The sequence below is a fragment of the Chionomys nivalis genome, chromosome 18 (genome assembly GCF_950005125.1).
Source record: "Chionomys nivalis chromosome 18, mChiNiv1.1, whole genome shotgun sequence".
Taxonomy (NCBI): domain Eukaryota; kingdom Metazoa; phylum Chordata; class Mammalia; order Rodentia; family Cricetidae; genus Chionomys; species Chionomys nivalis.
Window position 1 is genome coordinate 55,786,322 of NC_080103.1, and position 15,930 is coordinate 55,802,251.

The following is a 15,930-nucleotide window of genomic DNA, read 5'->3' on the forward strand; positions in this document are numbered from 1 at the left end:
CTGCATAGATGATATTTAAACTTGTTTATGGTATTTTTTTCAAACTTCTAAAGGCTATTAATACTCATTTCGATCTGCGTTGTACTCTACTTGGGACAAAGTTTTTTTTTTTTTTTTTTTTTTTTTTTTTTTTTTTTTTTTTTTTTTTTTTTTTTTGTGGTTTTTCGAGACAGGGTTTCTCTGTAGCTTTTGGTTCCTGTCCTGGAACTAGCTCTTGTAGACCAGGCTGGCCTCGAACTCACAGAGATCCACCTGCCTCTGCCTCCCTAGTGCTGGGATTAAAGGCATGCGTCACCACCGCCCGGCCAAAGTTTTAAATTATAAAATTCTGATGTTGCCATTTCCAATATGAATATAAATGATATAAAAGGTTTTTAAAAATACCTTAAATATATACTGATGATGTATATAAAATTTGTTTAAAAAAACTGTCACTGATTTTTAAAAAGTATATTAATTCTTTTTTTTTATTTACTTATTATGTATACAATATTCTGACTGTGTGTATGTCTGCTGGCCAAGAGGGCACCAGACTCCATTACAGATGGTTGTGAGCCGCCATGTGGTTGCTGGGAATTGAACTCAGGACCTTTGGTAGAGCAGGCAATGCTCTTAACCTCTGAGCCATCTCTCCAGCCCAGTATATTAATTCTTCAAGAGATATTCTTACTTCCAGTGAATTTAAAATTCATTTACTAGCCATTTTAATTAATTTAAGTTTCATAAAGACTTATGATCTACAAGAACTTAAGGTACAAGCATTCACTTAAAAAAACTAAATTACTATTACTGTGAAGAAAAAAAGTAATGTCCATTTGTCTGACTAAAACAGTCAAAAAATTCTTAACATGGCTGATGAGTGGTCTTCTGTATGTTACTTATCTATTTGATATTATTATGCTGTTTCAGCACACTGATAGAGAAACAGCACAGGGTATTCTTCTGGCATAGTGAATCAGTCAGTGTACAACTTTCAATAATGGCAACAGTCTAAATATGCTGCACGATACTGTCATCTTAGCAGACATATTTACACATCTTCAACTACATCATTAGCAGTTGAAGGGGCATAGCTTGGAGTCCCGAGTACCATTGCTACAGTGGCCACCAGAAAGGCTGTGACAGGGAAGTCTGCTTACCAGAATAATGAAGGTCACAGGCCCAATGAAACTCCATATGAAATAGTTATCAACGTGAAGCCAGCAACTATTTGGGAAGGAGAAAAAATGCAGTAAGTAGCTTTCCTGGATTCTCACATTAAGCAGAGAAACAAAACCACAAAAATCCAGCCAAGAAACCATCCCTCCATATGCCTTTGAAAATTCATTAATCATGGGCAAGAAGAATTATAATAATTCTGAGTTGGCTTTGACTCAACAAAGTTGAGCAATTCCTTTACTTCAACCTGCAGCAGGATTCATTTTAGGCATAGTACTGTATAGAAGTTTTCATAGGGAAAACGGAAGTCCCACCCCAGGCCTGAAGCCCTAGGAAACCTCAACTTCTTTAGATGATGCCAAGCAATACTCCACATTGCACCATCATTCAAAAGTTCTATGTGTAATCCTCGAAATTTGTCTTTCAGGTTGATCAGAACTAAATTGCATAACAGAATTTAAAGTAAGCACTCAGAGGGCGTTAGTAGCAAAACAGTATAGCATAAATATCTCCATTAGAAATGCACACACACTAGGGGAAATATAAGTATGCAACCTCCATAGCATTAAAGTGTATAATGCATAAACTCATTAAGACACACTTTAGTGACAGATATCATATGTCCTCACTCATAAGCGGTTTCTAGACATAAAGAAAAACCAGCCTACGGTGCGCAACCCCAGAGAACCTAGACAACAAAGAGGACCCAAGAGAGACATACATGAATCTAATCTACATGGGAAGTAGAAAAGACAAGGTCTCCTGAGTGAATAGGGAGCGTGGGTGGAAGGGGATGGGAGCAGAGAAAAAGATACAGCTCAGTAAAAACAATAAAAAAGGACACTTTAGCTAGTGGCTCATATTTCATACAATATGGAATCCTCACTGAATTTCTCTTGCTTTTTCATTATCTATAAAGTCATGGGCTTCTTTACTATAAATAAATACTATTAACTAATTTTATCAGAGGAAAAAATAAGCAGAGTTGGAAGTCCAATTTATGCCATCAGAGACATGCCATCTCTTTATTCTGCCACTTTTTGTACTTTTAGGAACAAGAGAGGGTGAATTATTTTAATCCTCTTAAAGTTCCTGGTAAAATATTACCAAAGCAAAACATCTGGGATGGAACATGCTTCCGTAACAGTGCAGAAGGAGAATCGGCCGCACAGGGACTTGGGGAAGCGCTGGCTTAAGTCAGATGCATTAAGTTTGGGAGAATTTTTTACTTAATATCTTTCTGAGGCCAAAAAGTTATTTACTTTTTCAATTTGTTTCAGGTCAATCTTTTGTGTTAAAAGAGAAAGTCCATAATTTAGAATCTGCCTCACCAGAGAACAAATCCTTTGAACCCAGAAAATTACAGAAGACTTGATTGTAATTTGTGCACGGCATGCCTCTTCTCTCCCCCAGTAAAGCTTTCAGACACGATTTTCATCTGTCAGGAACCCTCACTGACAGCTAACAGGCTGTAAAAAATTATTCAGTTGAAAAGCATGCAGGCCGCTTGCAATTACTTACGCCTTTTGTGTCCCATAGCTCTTATAGTCAATAGCGGCTGAAACACCGACCACCGTGGCAGGGAACAAGTATCCGGCCACATAGTAATATTTCTTCCTTGAATATTCGCTCTCGAAAACTTCAACCAACATTAAGTAGAGCTGGACACCTTCCAGGCACATCCAAGAAAAAGCCGCTAGGAAGAAGAAATGCAAAAGCCCTGCGAATACAGGGCATAAGACCTGAGAAGGGAAAGAAGAGAAACATAAACGTTATCTGTGAGTACGAAGCATCCTCTTCTCAACCGTGAAACCGTCAGTGGCAGGATCACTAGTGTTTAAATACCTCATCATCAGCATCTTCACACACACACACACACACACACACACACACACACACACTTTCCATAAATAGACACAAATTAAAGGCCTGGTAAAATATCAAGGGCACATATGCTTGAAAACCATACCCCCAAGTGTGACAGACTTCCTCACTAAGTGATTGCCATTTTAGGGAAATTAAGTACAAGGAGGAAGCCAGACCTTTAAGATCACGTCTCCACGTCCCCACAGAGGACTCTCATACCCCACTGTGGGTGTCTGCTTCACAAGTCCGCAGAACAGTTATATGCAGACACATTATGTCTATCTAGAGCAGAATTGTAGAAGTTTGCTTGAATGACAAATATCCTCATTCTAATTATGTAGGATCACTTCCTTTTTGTTTCTGGGGCATTCTTAAATATCCCAGATGAATCCAGGGTGATGCGTTAATAAATTATGCTTTGTGTCTGACGCTGAGGCCTTGGGACGATGAATACATTGCTTTAAGCATGAAAGAAAGGCTGTTGATCAGAATATAAGCAAAGTAGGAACTTGGAAAGTAGCATCTTTTTATTACAGGGTCCCCTGCAGTCTTCTGTTGTATAACAAGTCAGAAAAGTGAACTTGTACTTTAATCCATGAAATGAAGGCCTTCATAATTACTTCATAATAGCATTACTGAGTAAGTTGTTTTATAATTCCACACAGTTTGTCCTTCGCCTTGACAATCCGTTGCATCAAACACTAATGCTACTGTCACGGCTGTCCTGACAGCTAGCAGACTGACCAAGGTCAGTCAACGAGACAGGTGCTTACCGGGTAGGACGTCTTATCGATGCCTATGAGATAAATAAATTCGGCAATGAAAAGGTTGATACAAAGGTTCTTGTGGATAGTGTTGCGGTCACTCTGTAAACCTCGGAAGAAACAGAAGGTGAAGATGCAGATCGCCAGGCAGATGAGGGAGACAATGATGCCCACCCAGGTGATGACTTTAAGGAGAAGTTCGTGAACATCATTAACCTGGAAAGTGGGAAGCGCAAAGAACGTCAGCAATCCACATTACCAAGAGGAAAGCTTTTGCCTCCCTCCCTAATGAAGAATATTCACGTGTTCAAGCGGGGCTCATGGATAAAACTGTTGACTGTGTAATGGAGCTGAAGGCCATCATCCTGCATTTACAACTTAAAAGTGATTCAACGAAAAGGGGGATTTTGTATAGAAAACGATGTGAGAGGCCCAATCTTCTAAAATAAGTATTTAAACAATTACCTTAAGAAATGTAGACAGAATAGTTACACGGAATGAAGACTAATTATCATTAAAAATAATTAGTCTTTTAATGATTGTGCAGCTAATACATCACTCAATTTTCCTCTGCTCTTGGGTTTCTACATACTTACACAGTGAGAAATAAACAATGCAGACAAGCCTGATACAGACAAAAGTTTTTTTTACTGTATTTTTCTTGGAATGAGAAGGGATGAATACCACAGTCTTTCTCAGGCTAGACAAACACTCAACCATTGAGACACATCCCTGACCCCATGCTATATACTAATTTTTTTTTGTCTACTATCACTCTCTTTAACAAGAGGAACAACTATGTAGGCATATTCCAGATGCTTTTCTGACGTTTCAAACTCTGCAGTTCTATATAATGTGCCAACTGTCACAGCAACATTGTGAAAAGCGATTCCACAATTCAGCATAGGAATGGCATCTGGCATCTGGGAGCCCATGTTGTGCTCTGACAACCCCCACTGCTATCGATTCTCAAAACCCTTCACGGCCTCTGAAAAGCATCTTCCCACAAAGGTGGGCAGGAACTTAGCAAGCAAGTGTCAAGACTTCTGAGCATACATGGACAGGGTAAAAACAATTAGAATCCTACATTACTTTGTTTGCTTTTTAGTTACGATAAGCACCCAAAGATGGACTATTACACAAGCTGTTTTGAATCTCTGAGGTCTTTCCCTGCGACTAATTAGAAGTGCAAATACTTACTGAAATTTCCCTGTGGGCCATGAGAATAGCAAAATTGGTTAGGTGGCTGCATGCACACGTTGTGCGAGTTTTATTAGTGTCAACCAGCTTGCAGCCCTGGGTAGACCAATATCCCATCATGGTTCTCTCTGAGTAGTTCCAGAAGGAGCAGTTTGCATTGAAATAATTGTGAGTCTGGGAAATAAAATGACAAGATAAAATTAGGATTTTACACTCAAAGATAGCAGTAGCAATTGTTTAATATGTGCAAAAGGTAATTTAGATTAAACTTTGCATGTTTCGGACTATAAAGTTTTCCATCAGCAAAGTTGTGGACTACGTTATACAAGGCACATATCTAGCTTCAAGGGGACTTTATAGTCCGAAACACTCTAACGTGTATTCTAAATTGCCAAAGATCCATTTCACCCAATTACAATTTCGATCTTATGATTTTACCTACTGATGGGTACATTAGAATCTTTCTCCCTTTTCTGATAAGATTAAGGTTGTGAATTGGTTCTGAGAAAATCCCTCAGGGACCAAGTGTCTTGAAAAAATATTTTCAAGTTTGGGTCCTTTTTATGGTTACTTGTAAGTGACACATGAGATACACTTGAAACATAGTTGGCACTGTCAGGATCTTAAGAACAAACCAAATCAAGTAAATATGAGCTAGGCTCTATGACTACACATCCTATTCTTGTCTGCCCCAAACTCTTGGTTATCTCCCGGTGTTCATTCTCTCTACTGTAGCAGCCCCATCTCCCAACATAACTGTCACATAAGCGTCAGCCTGTACTCTGGAGCACCATAGACAAGGCACACCTCCTCAATTCTGAGCTCTTAATGCAATATTTGATGAAAGTTGAGCCAAATATGATTAATTTTTTTTATGTAAATATGCTTGTATCTGTATGCATGTGCCTGTACGCTTTGTGTGAAGATATATGTGTATAAATGAGCCCAATATAACTAATTAAAAAATAATGATTAGCCATACTATAAAAGTAGACTCTGAAGAGTTAATATCCAGCTATCCTGCTGCTAAGGTAAGAGTTAATTTTCACCCAAAAACAAATTAGAGTCATTTACATTTTCTTGTTGATTACTGAATTAGCTTTCATTAAGAATACACTTAAGTTCTAATAATCACTGAACCAGGCTCATTTAATTTTATGTTCACAGACTTAAATAAACTTGTGTCTCTGACCTAGTCTAACATTTAAAATTCAAATGGAAAGGTCTTCTCCCTCACACCCGCCCACCCAACCCCACCATCCTTCCCGCATCCTCAGCATGTCAGCCTGGCTTTCCTTTCTCTGAGGGTTCAAGCCTTCTGTGACTTCATTAGCACACATTAGCTTACATAAATGTGTGGCAGGGTGAACAGCACGGGGTCTGTCAGGTAAACACGGCTGGATTCTTTATTGATGGAAACGGAAATGACGTGGGAGTTCACTGCAATGGTGCTGTTCCGACCCACGAAGTCTGCACCCAGCTTTATGGTCGCATTTTCCGTACTCAAGAATTGTCCCAGACTCCGGTAAATGATGAACACCAGCTTTGCCAGCCCTGGGAAGGGAGAAACAGCCACAGTGCTCACAACAAATATGAGAAAGCATGTGGCAAAACGAGAATAAAATAAGAACACCCAGTGGACTCTTTACATGGATCTAAATCAAGTTTGTTGAGAAAGTAAGGCATTATTTTAAATGGTAAAAGTCATTTTAGTCGCATTAAGGGTAAATTTTCAAGACAGAACAAGTCCACCTCAACAGCTTTTTCTTATCTTTTTTTTCTTTTTTAAAAAGGGGAGTCAGAGAAAGAAAAAGAAAGAGAAGGAAAGAGAAGAGAAGGACAAAGTAAAGCGGGGTTGTTGCCTCTCACCATTCCTGCTGTTCTGTTTGACAGTGTTTGCTGAGAGCTGGATGGAGCTGCCGGCCCCCTTGATGCCTAGAGGGAATTTAAAATCTTGGACCTGCCCTTCCGTGCTGAGTACTTCAACTTGCAGAACTGAATGAATCAAAAAGCAATAAAAGAGGGGGGTTGTCATTCTTTAAACTACAAATAGACAAAAGAGAATCCCAAAGGAATTATCACTTCCCTTTTCTACTGTAAACCTTTATTCATTTGGGGTCTTTGTATTAAGTAACTCTTCAGTGACCATCCCTCAGTGGAAAGTAAGTGCGTATCTGAATGCTTTCACCACACAGGCACATCTCTTTCTAGGCAGAACTGTGTCTGTAAAGTTTGTAGCTACACATTTTTCCAATTTCTACAAGCAGCGCGAGCAGTAAAGAATGTTAATGAGAAACTGTCAGCGGAGAGATGTGACTTCACTCCCTTCTTTGATTCAAAAATAGCCTCACCCCTGCACTCTCATTGCTCATAGACTATTTTTAAATTTTGTTTTGTTTTAAATATGAAAACACGGACATGCGGAGGTTCTTAGAAGGAATTCAGCCTCAAATGACACCACTCAACTGCAAGCTTACAATGGTGCCAAGATTATAATGGTGCCTGTGCAACTCTTGGACTCCATGGGTGCAGACACAGGCTGGCAATTGCTCTCACTGACTCATGTTGGGAAAGATCAAGCAGCTGGTAAGTCTCCCTGCTTCTATCTGACTCGCTGTGTGAGGGGCAAGGGATCCAGTGGGGAAACACGACTAACTGAAGTGTTTCTCCAAAGACGGCACCCAACAGCAAGGCTCGGAACAGCATTATGGTATGACAGGTGGTGGCAGACACATGAGAATCATGAGGAAGGAATCATCCTCAGTTACACAGAGCATCCCAAGCTAGCCTGACTACATGAAATCCTGCCAACAAAACAAAACAAAGCAAAACACTCGTCCCCTCCCCCTCTGACATATAATTACCTCCTTATTACATTAAATGGCTCTATAATTACTAATTACTCCTCTTAAAAAGCAAATAAAATAAAAAATCCGAGTTTCGTGCAAATTCAAATATCCTAGACACACATGAATTCGTTCACTTCCTCTACATTATATTTACATTTTAGCTTAAAATTATGCTTATAGGAAGAAAAACTGACATGAACTTTCTAAAGTAATGGGATTATTCCTACATATGATTATTGATTTTAGACAAAACTAAGCAATGGATATGGGATCATCAACTTTATAAAAGTAAGTGCGCATTAGCCAGTAAACACTGCAACGGAGAACAGAAACATCCTGGGGATACTAAACATGATTGAAAGGAACTTTTTCAAAACCCTAATAGTTTCTGATCTTGATGCATCAATTCATACTTTAATACATACTTAGTTTTAAATAAACTTATATTTTCTCATTCAGGATACAGGGTATTGATGTGTGCTAACCACTTCACAATCTTCTCTGTGATTAAAGTGTTACAAAAACAATCCTTAGAAGAATATGCTGTATGCCTCACTTTAGATACTAATAACCTAAAGAAATTCACAAGTGTAACTAGTTAGTATACTAGAGAACAGCAGTAAAATAAAATTAAATAATATTAGCAGAAAAATTCAGTACATTTTAACTTGTTTAATGGAAAATAAAAAAACAAAACTTTACAAAATAGTAGGAATGAAGGAACAGCCCCTGAACTGGAGGTTTTCCTGTTTTTTGTATCTATGCAAACATCCAGGATGATAAAAGCACACTTACTGTTGTGTTCTATTTATCACTATCTTAGAATGCGATCCAACAATTAAAAAAAAAAATCAAAGGAAATGTAGACTGTGGGAGTGTAACAACTCATTATTCACAGTATGCATAATTAAGAAATAGCTCATCATGCAATTCTCTTTTGTTTGGAGAACTGTGGTACTTCTTTTAATATCAAACCATGAGTGAAGTTTAATTCTAATAGAAATTCGAACAAGACCTTACGAGTGTATGGGACGTGAAAAATTGATTTTGAAATCCATATGCATGAGATGTACACAAAGGCAGTCAAGGAAACTCCTCAAGGAGAAATACCGAAAGGTTCAAGAGCTGCTAGCATCACTGAAAACGAAACAGTACTGCACTGAAGCAGGCAATACTAGATCCTACTACCATGGATGACAGAGGCAGGGGAGGGAGCACAGAAAGAACCATAGGAAAAAGCCAGATCAGTTGTTCCTACCACAAAACACAATAAAACAGAAACTTTAGAAAGACTACAGCCAAATGTAAAACCACAAAGATTACTAACATAAATTTACAAAGCATGGCATCATTATAAAATCAAAGTAGAGATGCCTTTTTAAAAAAGGAGCAGAAAGTTAAGAGTAAAATTTCTTAGGTATCAAAAATCCAACACTAAAATTAAAAGCTAATCAATTAATTGCACATCATTATTATGTAAAATGATAACTTTAAAATAGTTTTTAAACGGAAAGGAACAGAGTATTTTCAAACTATATCATCCTCAACAAATCAGTGGTCAGAACACACACAACATGCAAAGAAATAGAAACACAGGGAAATGTTGAGAAAAACAAATTCAAAGATAAAAATAAAACAGGCCAAGGAAAGTAAAACAAAAGGAACCCTTCAAAACATCAGGCAAACTACAAATGAAAGCAGCAATGGGGTCAATCCAAACTAATTAACAAAATTTATATCAAAATAAAGTGTCAGCCTGTGGTGGTGCAATGTTTTTACCAATGAGAATAGAACTGGAAAAATTAGGTAGAGAAAAAAAAAAACTGGAAAATATTTGGTAGAATGGATTAGTATGGTTTGTCCCTTAAAATTTTCTTGTAGGATACATGCGCGCATGCCTAGAAACGCACTGAACAAGAAGACCCACAACGACTTCTGGTCTACCTTTTCTCACCAAAAAATGGGAAGCCACTGAAATACTTCTCAGGATAAACTGTGCTGTATTCTTAAATCAGATGAATGAACTAGGGGTGCACATGACAGTAGATATACTCATGAAAACCTAACTGTGAGGGAAAAAACATCCAATGGGATTTACAATATAAAATCATTAATGCCATAAATACTGTACCCATGCACAACCTGCTAAGTAAAGTTGTAAAAATAAATCTTAAGTGGTAGTTGAGTCTAAGAGTTTGAGGTCAGGTTGGACAAACCATCTCCAAATAGACCCCAGAATAAAGGTAAAAATTTATAGAACTGTAAAAAAATATATCAAGGTGATAATTATTCCCTACTTGATCTTGTCTATCATGGAGAATGTCTGTCATCAACTTTACGACTCAGAGAGCTTCTGTATGGCCCGTGTGTTTTAACTAATGTGAACATATTAAAATATCACTACGTAGCACTGCCGGATGTTCATGTTGGTCACTATGGCACATGCCTTAGTCAACAGACAACTCATGTGTATACACTCCAGTTCACTGCAGAGTCATTCAGAGTCTCATTCATCACAGCTCTCCCGCCCCCAACCCCACAACTGGCTGCAGTGAGATGCAGAAACTCTGGGGAAGATGCTGATGGGGCCCAGAGGACCTGCCAAAGCTAGGTCAGTCTAGGCTCCGGGGAGAAGACAGTACAGAATAGATGTGAAGAGATACAAGCCCAGCCTCGTGTCCACACAGCAGAATGGAGGAACAACCTCTGTTGCTGTAAATCATCTTTGGCTTTTTTTTTTTTTTTTTTTTTTTACAGCTATAATACAACTAAGTCTCAAGTGACGATGTGGCAGGGTGGTGGTGGTGGAGGCTATACTGTCTACTGAGGCCATTCTGAAAATAAATGATAGGAGATTTTATAATGGATGGATTGGGCTTATCTTATCTAAGCTATCCAATAAATCTTAATGTCAGAAGGAAAGACAGTGGACAGTATGTGTACCACAGTGTTACTCAACAGAAAGCTCCCTGGGGTGGTGGGGAGGTGGGAATGACATTTGGCCTGGTCAAGCTCCTAGGCCTAATTAGCGTATCAACAGAGTTGAAATCAGCTGAATCTAAAGTGCAGGAAAGTCTACAGGACCAATCATCCTCCTTATTTCTCTAATAAAACATTAAGGTTTTTTTTTGTAAAATATTCAGTCTCTTAATGAAAGATAATTATGTCAGTGAATGAACTATATAGACAATTATATCCACTTTCGAATAAAGCATTAACACATTCACAAGAAGTAAAGGTGTAAGAATATTATCTTCTGAACATATTTTCTTAATGTTTAATTGTAATTTTTCTTTTCTCTAAAAAAGGATATTGAAGACTTCACATTAATAATGAGAGGACACTATTATATGCTGTCAAATACCACAATGTTGGAAAGTACAAGCAAGAGAAAATTAGGCAGATGGTGCTGAAACTAGGTATCAGAAAGTTTCAAATTCAAAATTAGAAATTTCTGCTATTCCCAAGATAGAAAACAAATTCGAAAAGTCACTTACTGAGAGAAGCATTCTGCGTATAGATTTCCGGCCTAAGACATATACACTAAGCACACATAAGAACTGAACTTGAGAAAAATAAATTACAGATACTTTAAGACGAGTGAACGGGCCATAAACACATGCAAAGAATTAAACAACTAAATGTTACTTGCTGGGCACAGTGGTACATATCTCTAATTCCAGTGCTCAGGAGGTTGAGGCTAAAGGACAGAGTTCAAGATCATACAGGCTATACAAGGAGACCAGGTCTCCATCATACTCAACTCGAAAAGTAAACACACGTTACTTAGCAATCATAGAAATACAAAACAAACCCACACAAGATACCAATATAAACTACTGAGAAAGCCAAAAATAAAGAGACCGAGTATTGGGAAGATGGAGAACAGATGAACTCTCACTCACTGCTGGTAAGGGACCAAAAGAAAATAAGAGTCGCCATGTGGTAACAACTCAAAGAACCAGAAATGGGAAAGAATACATAGAACTGAAAGTGCATCCTTAAGATGGAGGGGCACTAAGCAATGACTGAACTACAGACAATCAGTCTGGATAGGGAGCTCTCTAAATGAACTCAACATAAAAGAAGCAAGATTAAAAATAATGCAAGTCAAAGTCAGGAGCCGCGCACAGGAATAGGAAGCAGTTGCTTCCTCGGCTGGAGGTGGGAGGTCACTGCCTTCTGAAGATAAAAATGTATCCTATGCTGAGGATTACAGAGAGAACATTTGTTCAAAATTCATGGGACTCACATTCAAAATATATACCCCTGAATACAAATTAGACCTCACATTTTATGGCACATGCTGTCCCTGTACAAACACACCATTTTCGTGGGATCATATATCCTGAATAAATCACATGATGATGTTAAAACAAACTGCTAAGAAGAAAACCAATTTGTTCTAATAACTGAAGATACAGCCATCCTTTTAGTCTAGATAAGAGCCTCAAAAGGATAAGAAAATAGTAGGTTGTTTTCATGGTGTGTTTAAAGTCAAGTTCTTGGAAAAACAGAATGTTTTCTTTGTTCTTAAAACAACACATATTTCTCTTTTTTTTGCCAAAAAAAAAGAGAAAAAACCCAAGACTATGAATTAGAAATTAAAAAAATAACTATTTTAAAATGTTTAAAGTGACTTTTATGCTGATAAGTTTGGGACAATAAGTAAAAAGACACAATAAATTCTGCGCATGGGTTACTAATATCAGTAAGATGTATAAATTGTATCCTAAATGTAGTCATGACATCTAAGCTTAAAACTTTAATAGAAAGAACGGTCCTTCCAAACACAGGAAGATATATTAAGAAAATGAAGCTGGGCAATGGTGGTGCACAACTTAAATCCCAGCCCTTGGGACACAGAGGCAGGAGGATCTCTGTGAGTTTGAGGCCAGCTCGGTCTATAGAGTGAGTTCCGGGACAGTTAGGACTATTTTCCAGAGAAACCCTATCTCAAAAAAAGAAAAAATGAAAATGATGACTCGCAGATATTTCATTTTCAGTTTGTCTGGTACTGGAAAAAATTATCTGGGCTATAGAACTGGGTTAGGGTTCCATTTAAATCAGGGGTAGTGGTGCATTCTGTAATCTCAGGAAGGTGAGCCAGAGGTCCCAAAACCATCTGGGAAACAGAAACATGGTCTATGGGTACTTAGAATTTGAAAGATCACAGAATTTAAAATGGTCCTTCAAATTTTATGCACAGTTAAAAGTTAAGGGAAAAAATAAGTAATCTTTTTTTTTTTTTTAAAAAAACTAATATTAGAAAATTTGGGAAACAAATTTAAGTTATAAAATGCCAAGCCATAAGTCTTTTCAGGATGCCTTCACTAAGAGGATTGGGTCCACACCACTTCTGTAATTAGGGGGAATGACACTGGATACAGGTGAATTGGGTTCAGTGTGAATGAGCCTGAGGACTATAGTGAGCACAGAACTGTCTGCAGTAATAGAAGCTTTGAGGGTTTAGTCTTTTCTTATTATGAGTAAACTACATTTTTTTTTTAAAGAGCCAGATACTTAAGATTATGGTGGGTGCCTCCTTTTCACTTCATTTATACACAGAAGTTATTGAGTGATTTATAAATTCTGCACTTCAGAACAAATTATTAGTATTTCACTTCATTGGAAAATTTTACATATAGGAAATAAATTTAAGTTTATATTTTCAATTCCAGTGCCATATTTGAGTTACGCCATCTCTTTTTTATTTTTTCATTCCTTGGCAGTTAATATGCCACCTTGATATTGGCAGTCATGATTTGGCAGTAAGACATGGCATTTCAGCCAGAGAACTTCAGCCTTGCTTGTGCTAAGGAGTCAGCCTGGATTTTGATGGAGGAGAGAGAGATCTGTGCTCTTTTTGACTTTCTTTCTTTTTTTTTTTTTTTTTTACTTATAATCGGGAACCTTTTATTTCAGTACAATATACAGTAAACTTCATCTGAAGGTTTACAGAGGAAGTCTTCAGTCTCACGAAATAACTGTCAATTCGAAGATGAAGAAAATTAAATACTAATTTCACTCTCCTACCAAATATTGTCAACAATAGAAATCTGACCCTCACTGGCAGCATTTTAACTCCAAGTTCACCCCAAAACTACTGATATCATTTGACTACCTAGAAACAACGCTATTTCATGCTACAAAATATGTCCTTCACTGACAATAGGAAGAAGGAGAGAGAGTTTCTCCAGGTTGGGCTGACCTTCAACCTGGACCTCTGGGCTCCGCCTTCCTGGAATTACAGAATGTACCACTATTTCCTGGTGCCAGGGACTCAAACCCATTGCTTCCTGCATGCTAGATGAGCACATTGCCAGCTGAGCTCCACCCCAACTGTTCTGAGTCTTACTCTAACTCTATAATCCAGAGTGGCCTTGAACTCATAACAATCCTCCTGTGTCAGCCTACCTAAAGCTGATATTACAGGTATGAACCACTAATTCCCAGGTATTAAACATCTCTTTTACCTAAAGGAGTCTGTGTTAAATGTAAAGAATCCACCCGAGTTTTATGAGCTAAAATATTTGACGGGAAGAACACATAAAGTAATTTAAATTCATTAGGCATGTTATAAAAATGGAAAGGCTTTTGCTACATTCTCATATGAAGTACTTTCATTACTTAAGCAATCCATATTCTAGCATTTAAGTGCTCTTATTTTTTTCTTTTAATGATTTTTCAATTGAAAAACTCACACATACTCATAAAAATAACTTTTACAAGATATAGGCAGATTTCAGCTTAAGCATTAGTTTTATTAAATATGATCAATAACTTCTTTTCCTGAAAATAAATAGCTCAGCAAAAGAGAGGTCTAATGCTGGGAGATGACAGATTTGGAATGCAAACTTCACTCTCTTTAACATCTGTCTCCCAAATCAAATGTGACCACAGATACACTCACCAATGTTTTCTGTGGGCATTGAGACCCGGGTTGGTTCCAAGAGATTGTCTGCCAGGACAAACGCTCCTTCTTCCAGTGTATCCAGTAACATTGTGGCTGTGTGTGCCTGCTCAGAGGAATTCATGTGTTTCCAGGAGTCCAAAGCTTCAGGTCTCAGGAGGTTGTCCACTGTGTCAACAATTGCCTGCATCCATTTAAAAATGACCATGAGTTTGGACTGCTTCTCGGACACCAGGGGACTGTCAATCGCTGACCGGTGACAAGTGGGATGTTTGCCTGACATGATGATTTACTTTTCTTTCATGACTTGGGCAACTGTAAGTATGGACGAGGACTTCAAAATAGCACTAACTGGACATTAGTGAACAGCTGCTGGGCGTTAAGGAGCCTGTGAGAGAGGTGGTTCATTTTTCACTTCTCTGAGCACACTGCAATGCTGAAGGGGATGTGCAACTCTCAGTAGCAGCTCTGAGGCGAAGGGCTGACTTACAAGTGTGGACACTTACAACTATGACAGTCGCCCTATTTGCAGCTTCAAAATTTACATGTGAAACTAGAAAACACTGGTGTTTCTGCAGGGGGCCAGAATCTACCAGAAATCTCAGTCATAGTGTCTTTGGAACCCAAACTCAAATAAGTCAAACTGCTTTACATTTATTAATAACTCCTGTGCATTTATTAACACTTTGGAGAGAAGGTGGCTTTAAAGCCCATAATAAGCTAACTGCCTACATTTGTGTCCTTCCCATTACCTAGAGAGCTGAAAGACACGTGTATTTATATATTTACATTAACTTCTAATGAGCGGGTCTGCTTTTAAAGAAATGAGGAAAAAAGGCAGAATACGGAAAGGCTAGACTGATGGTTTAAGAATGGAAATCGCAAGTGTTGCAACCAAGCTGCAAATATTCCTTGAGTGTGGGCTTAATTTATTTCCATGCAAAATAGCATTAAATAGCAATATAACCCAGTAGGCTGGTTCACTGGAGGCAAGCCCTGATGGTCACATGTGCTGTGCTTAAGCTGGGGTGTGCTGTGCCACGGATAGATAGCCGGGCAGCTGAAATCACTATGTGTGTTTACTGTTCCACACGCCTATGCATAATGTACCAAGGCCAACATATACATTGCTCTGACCTACTGGTAAATGCTGAGGAAAAAGGTCACCCCATATATGAAA

At 38.1% G+C, this 15,930-nt stretch overlaps 1 protein-coding gene across 20 annotated transcripts in view; it reads right to left on the reverse strand.

The window, feature by feature from the left end:
* Adgrl2 (adhesion G protein-coupled receptor L2) overlaps window positions 1–15,930 on the reverse strand; it is a 614,888-nt gene that overhangs the window by 19,104 nt on the left and 579,854 nt on the right. For all 20 annotated transcript variants that reach the window (XM_057793300.1, XM_057793301.1, XM_057793299.1 and 17 more), the window contains 7 exons: window positions 14,751–14,934; window positions 6,858–6,983; window positions 6,337–6,542; window positions 4,989–5,162; window positions 3,798–4,004; window positions 2,680–2,900; window positions 1,140–1,206 (listed from right to left, as the gene is read on the reverse strand). In XM_057793300.1, the coding sequence (XP_057649283.1) occupies window positions 1,140–1,206; window positions 2,680–2,900; window positions 3,798–4,004; window positions 4,989–5,162; window positions 6,337–6,542; window positions 6,858–6,983; window positions 14,751–14,934 (1,185 nt within the window). The remainder of the gene's footprint in view (window positions 1–1,139; window positions 1,207–2,679; window positions 2,901–3,797; window positions 4,005–4,988; window positions 5,163–6,336; window positions 6,543–6,857; window positions 6,984–14,750; window positions 14,935–15,930) is intronic.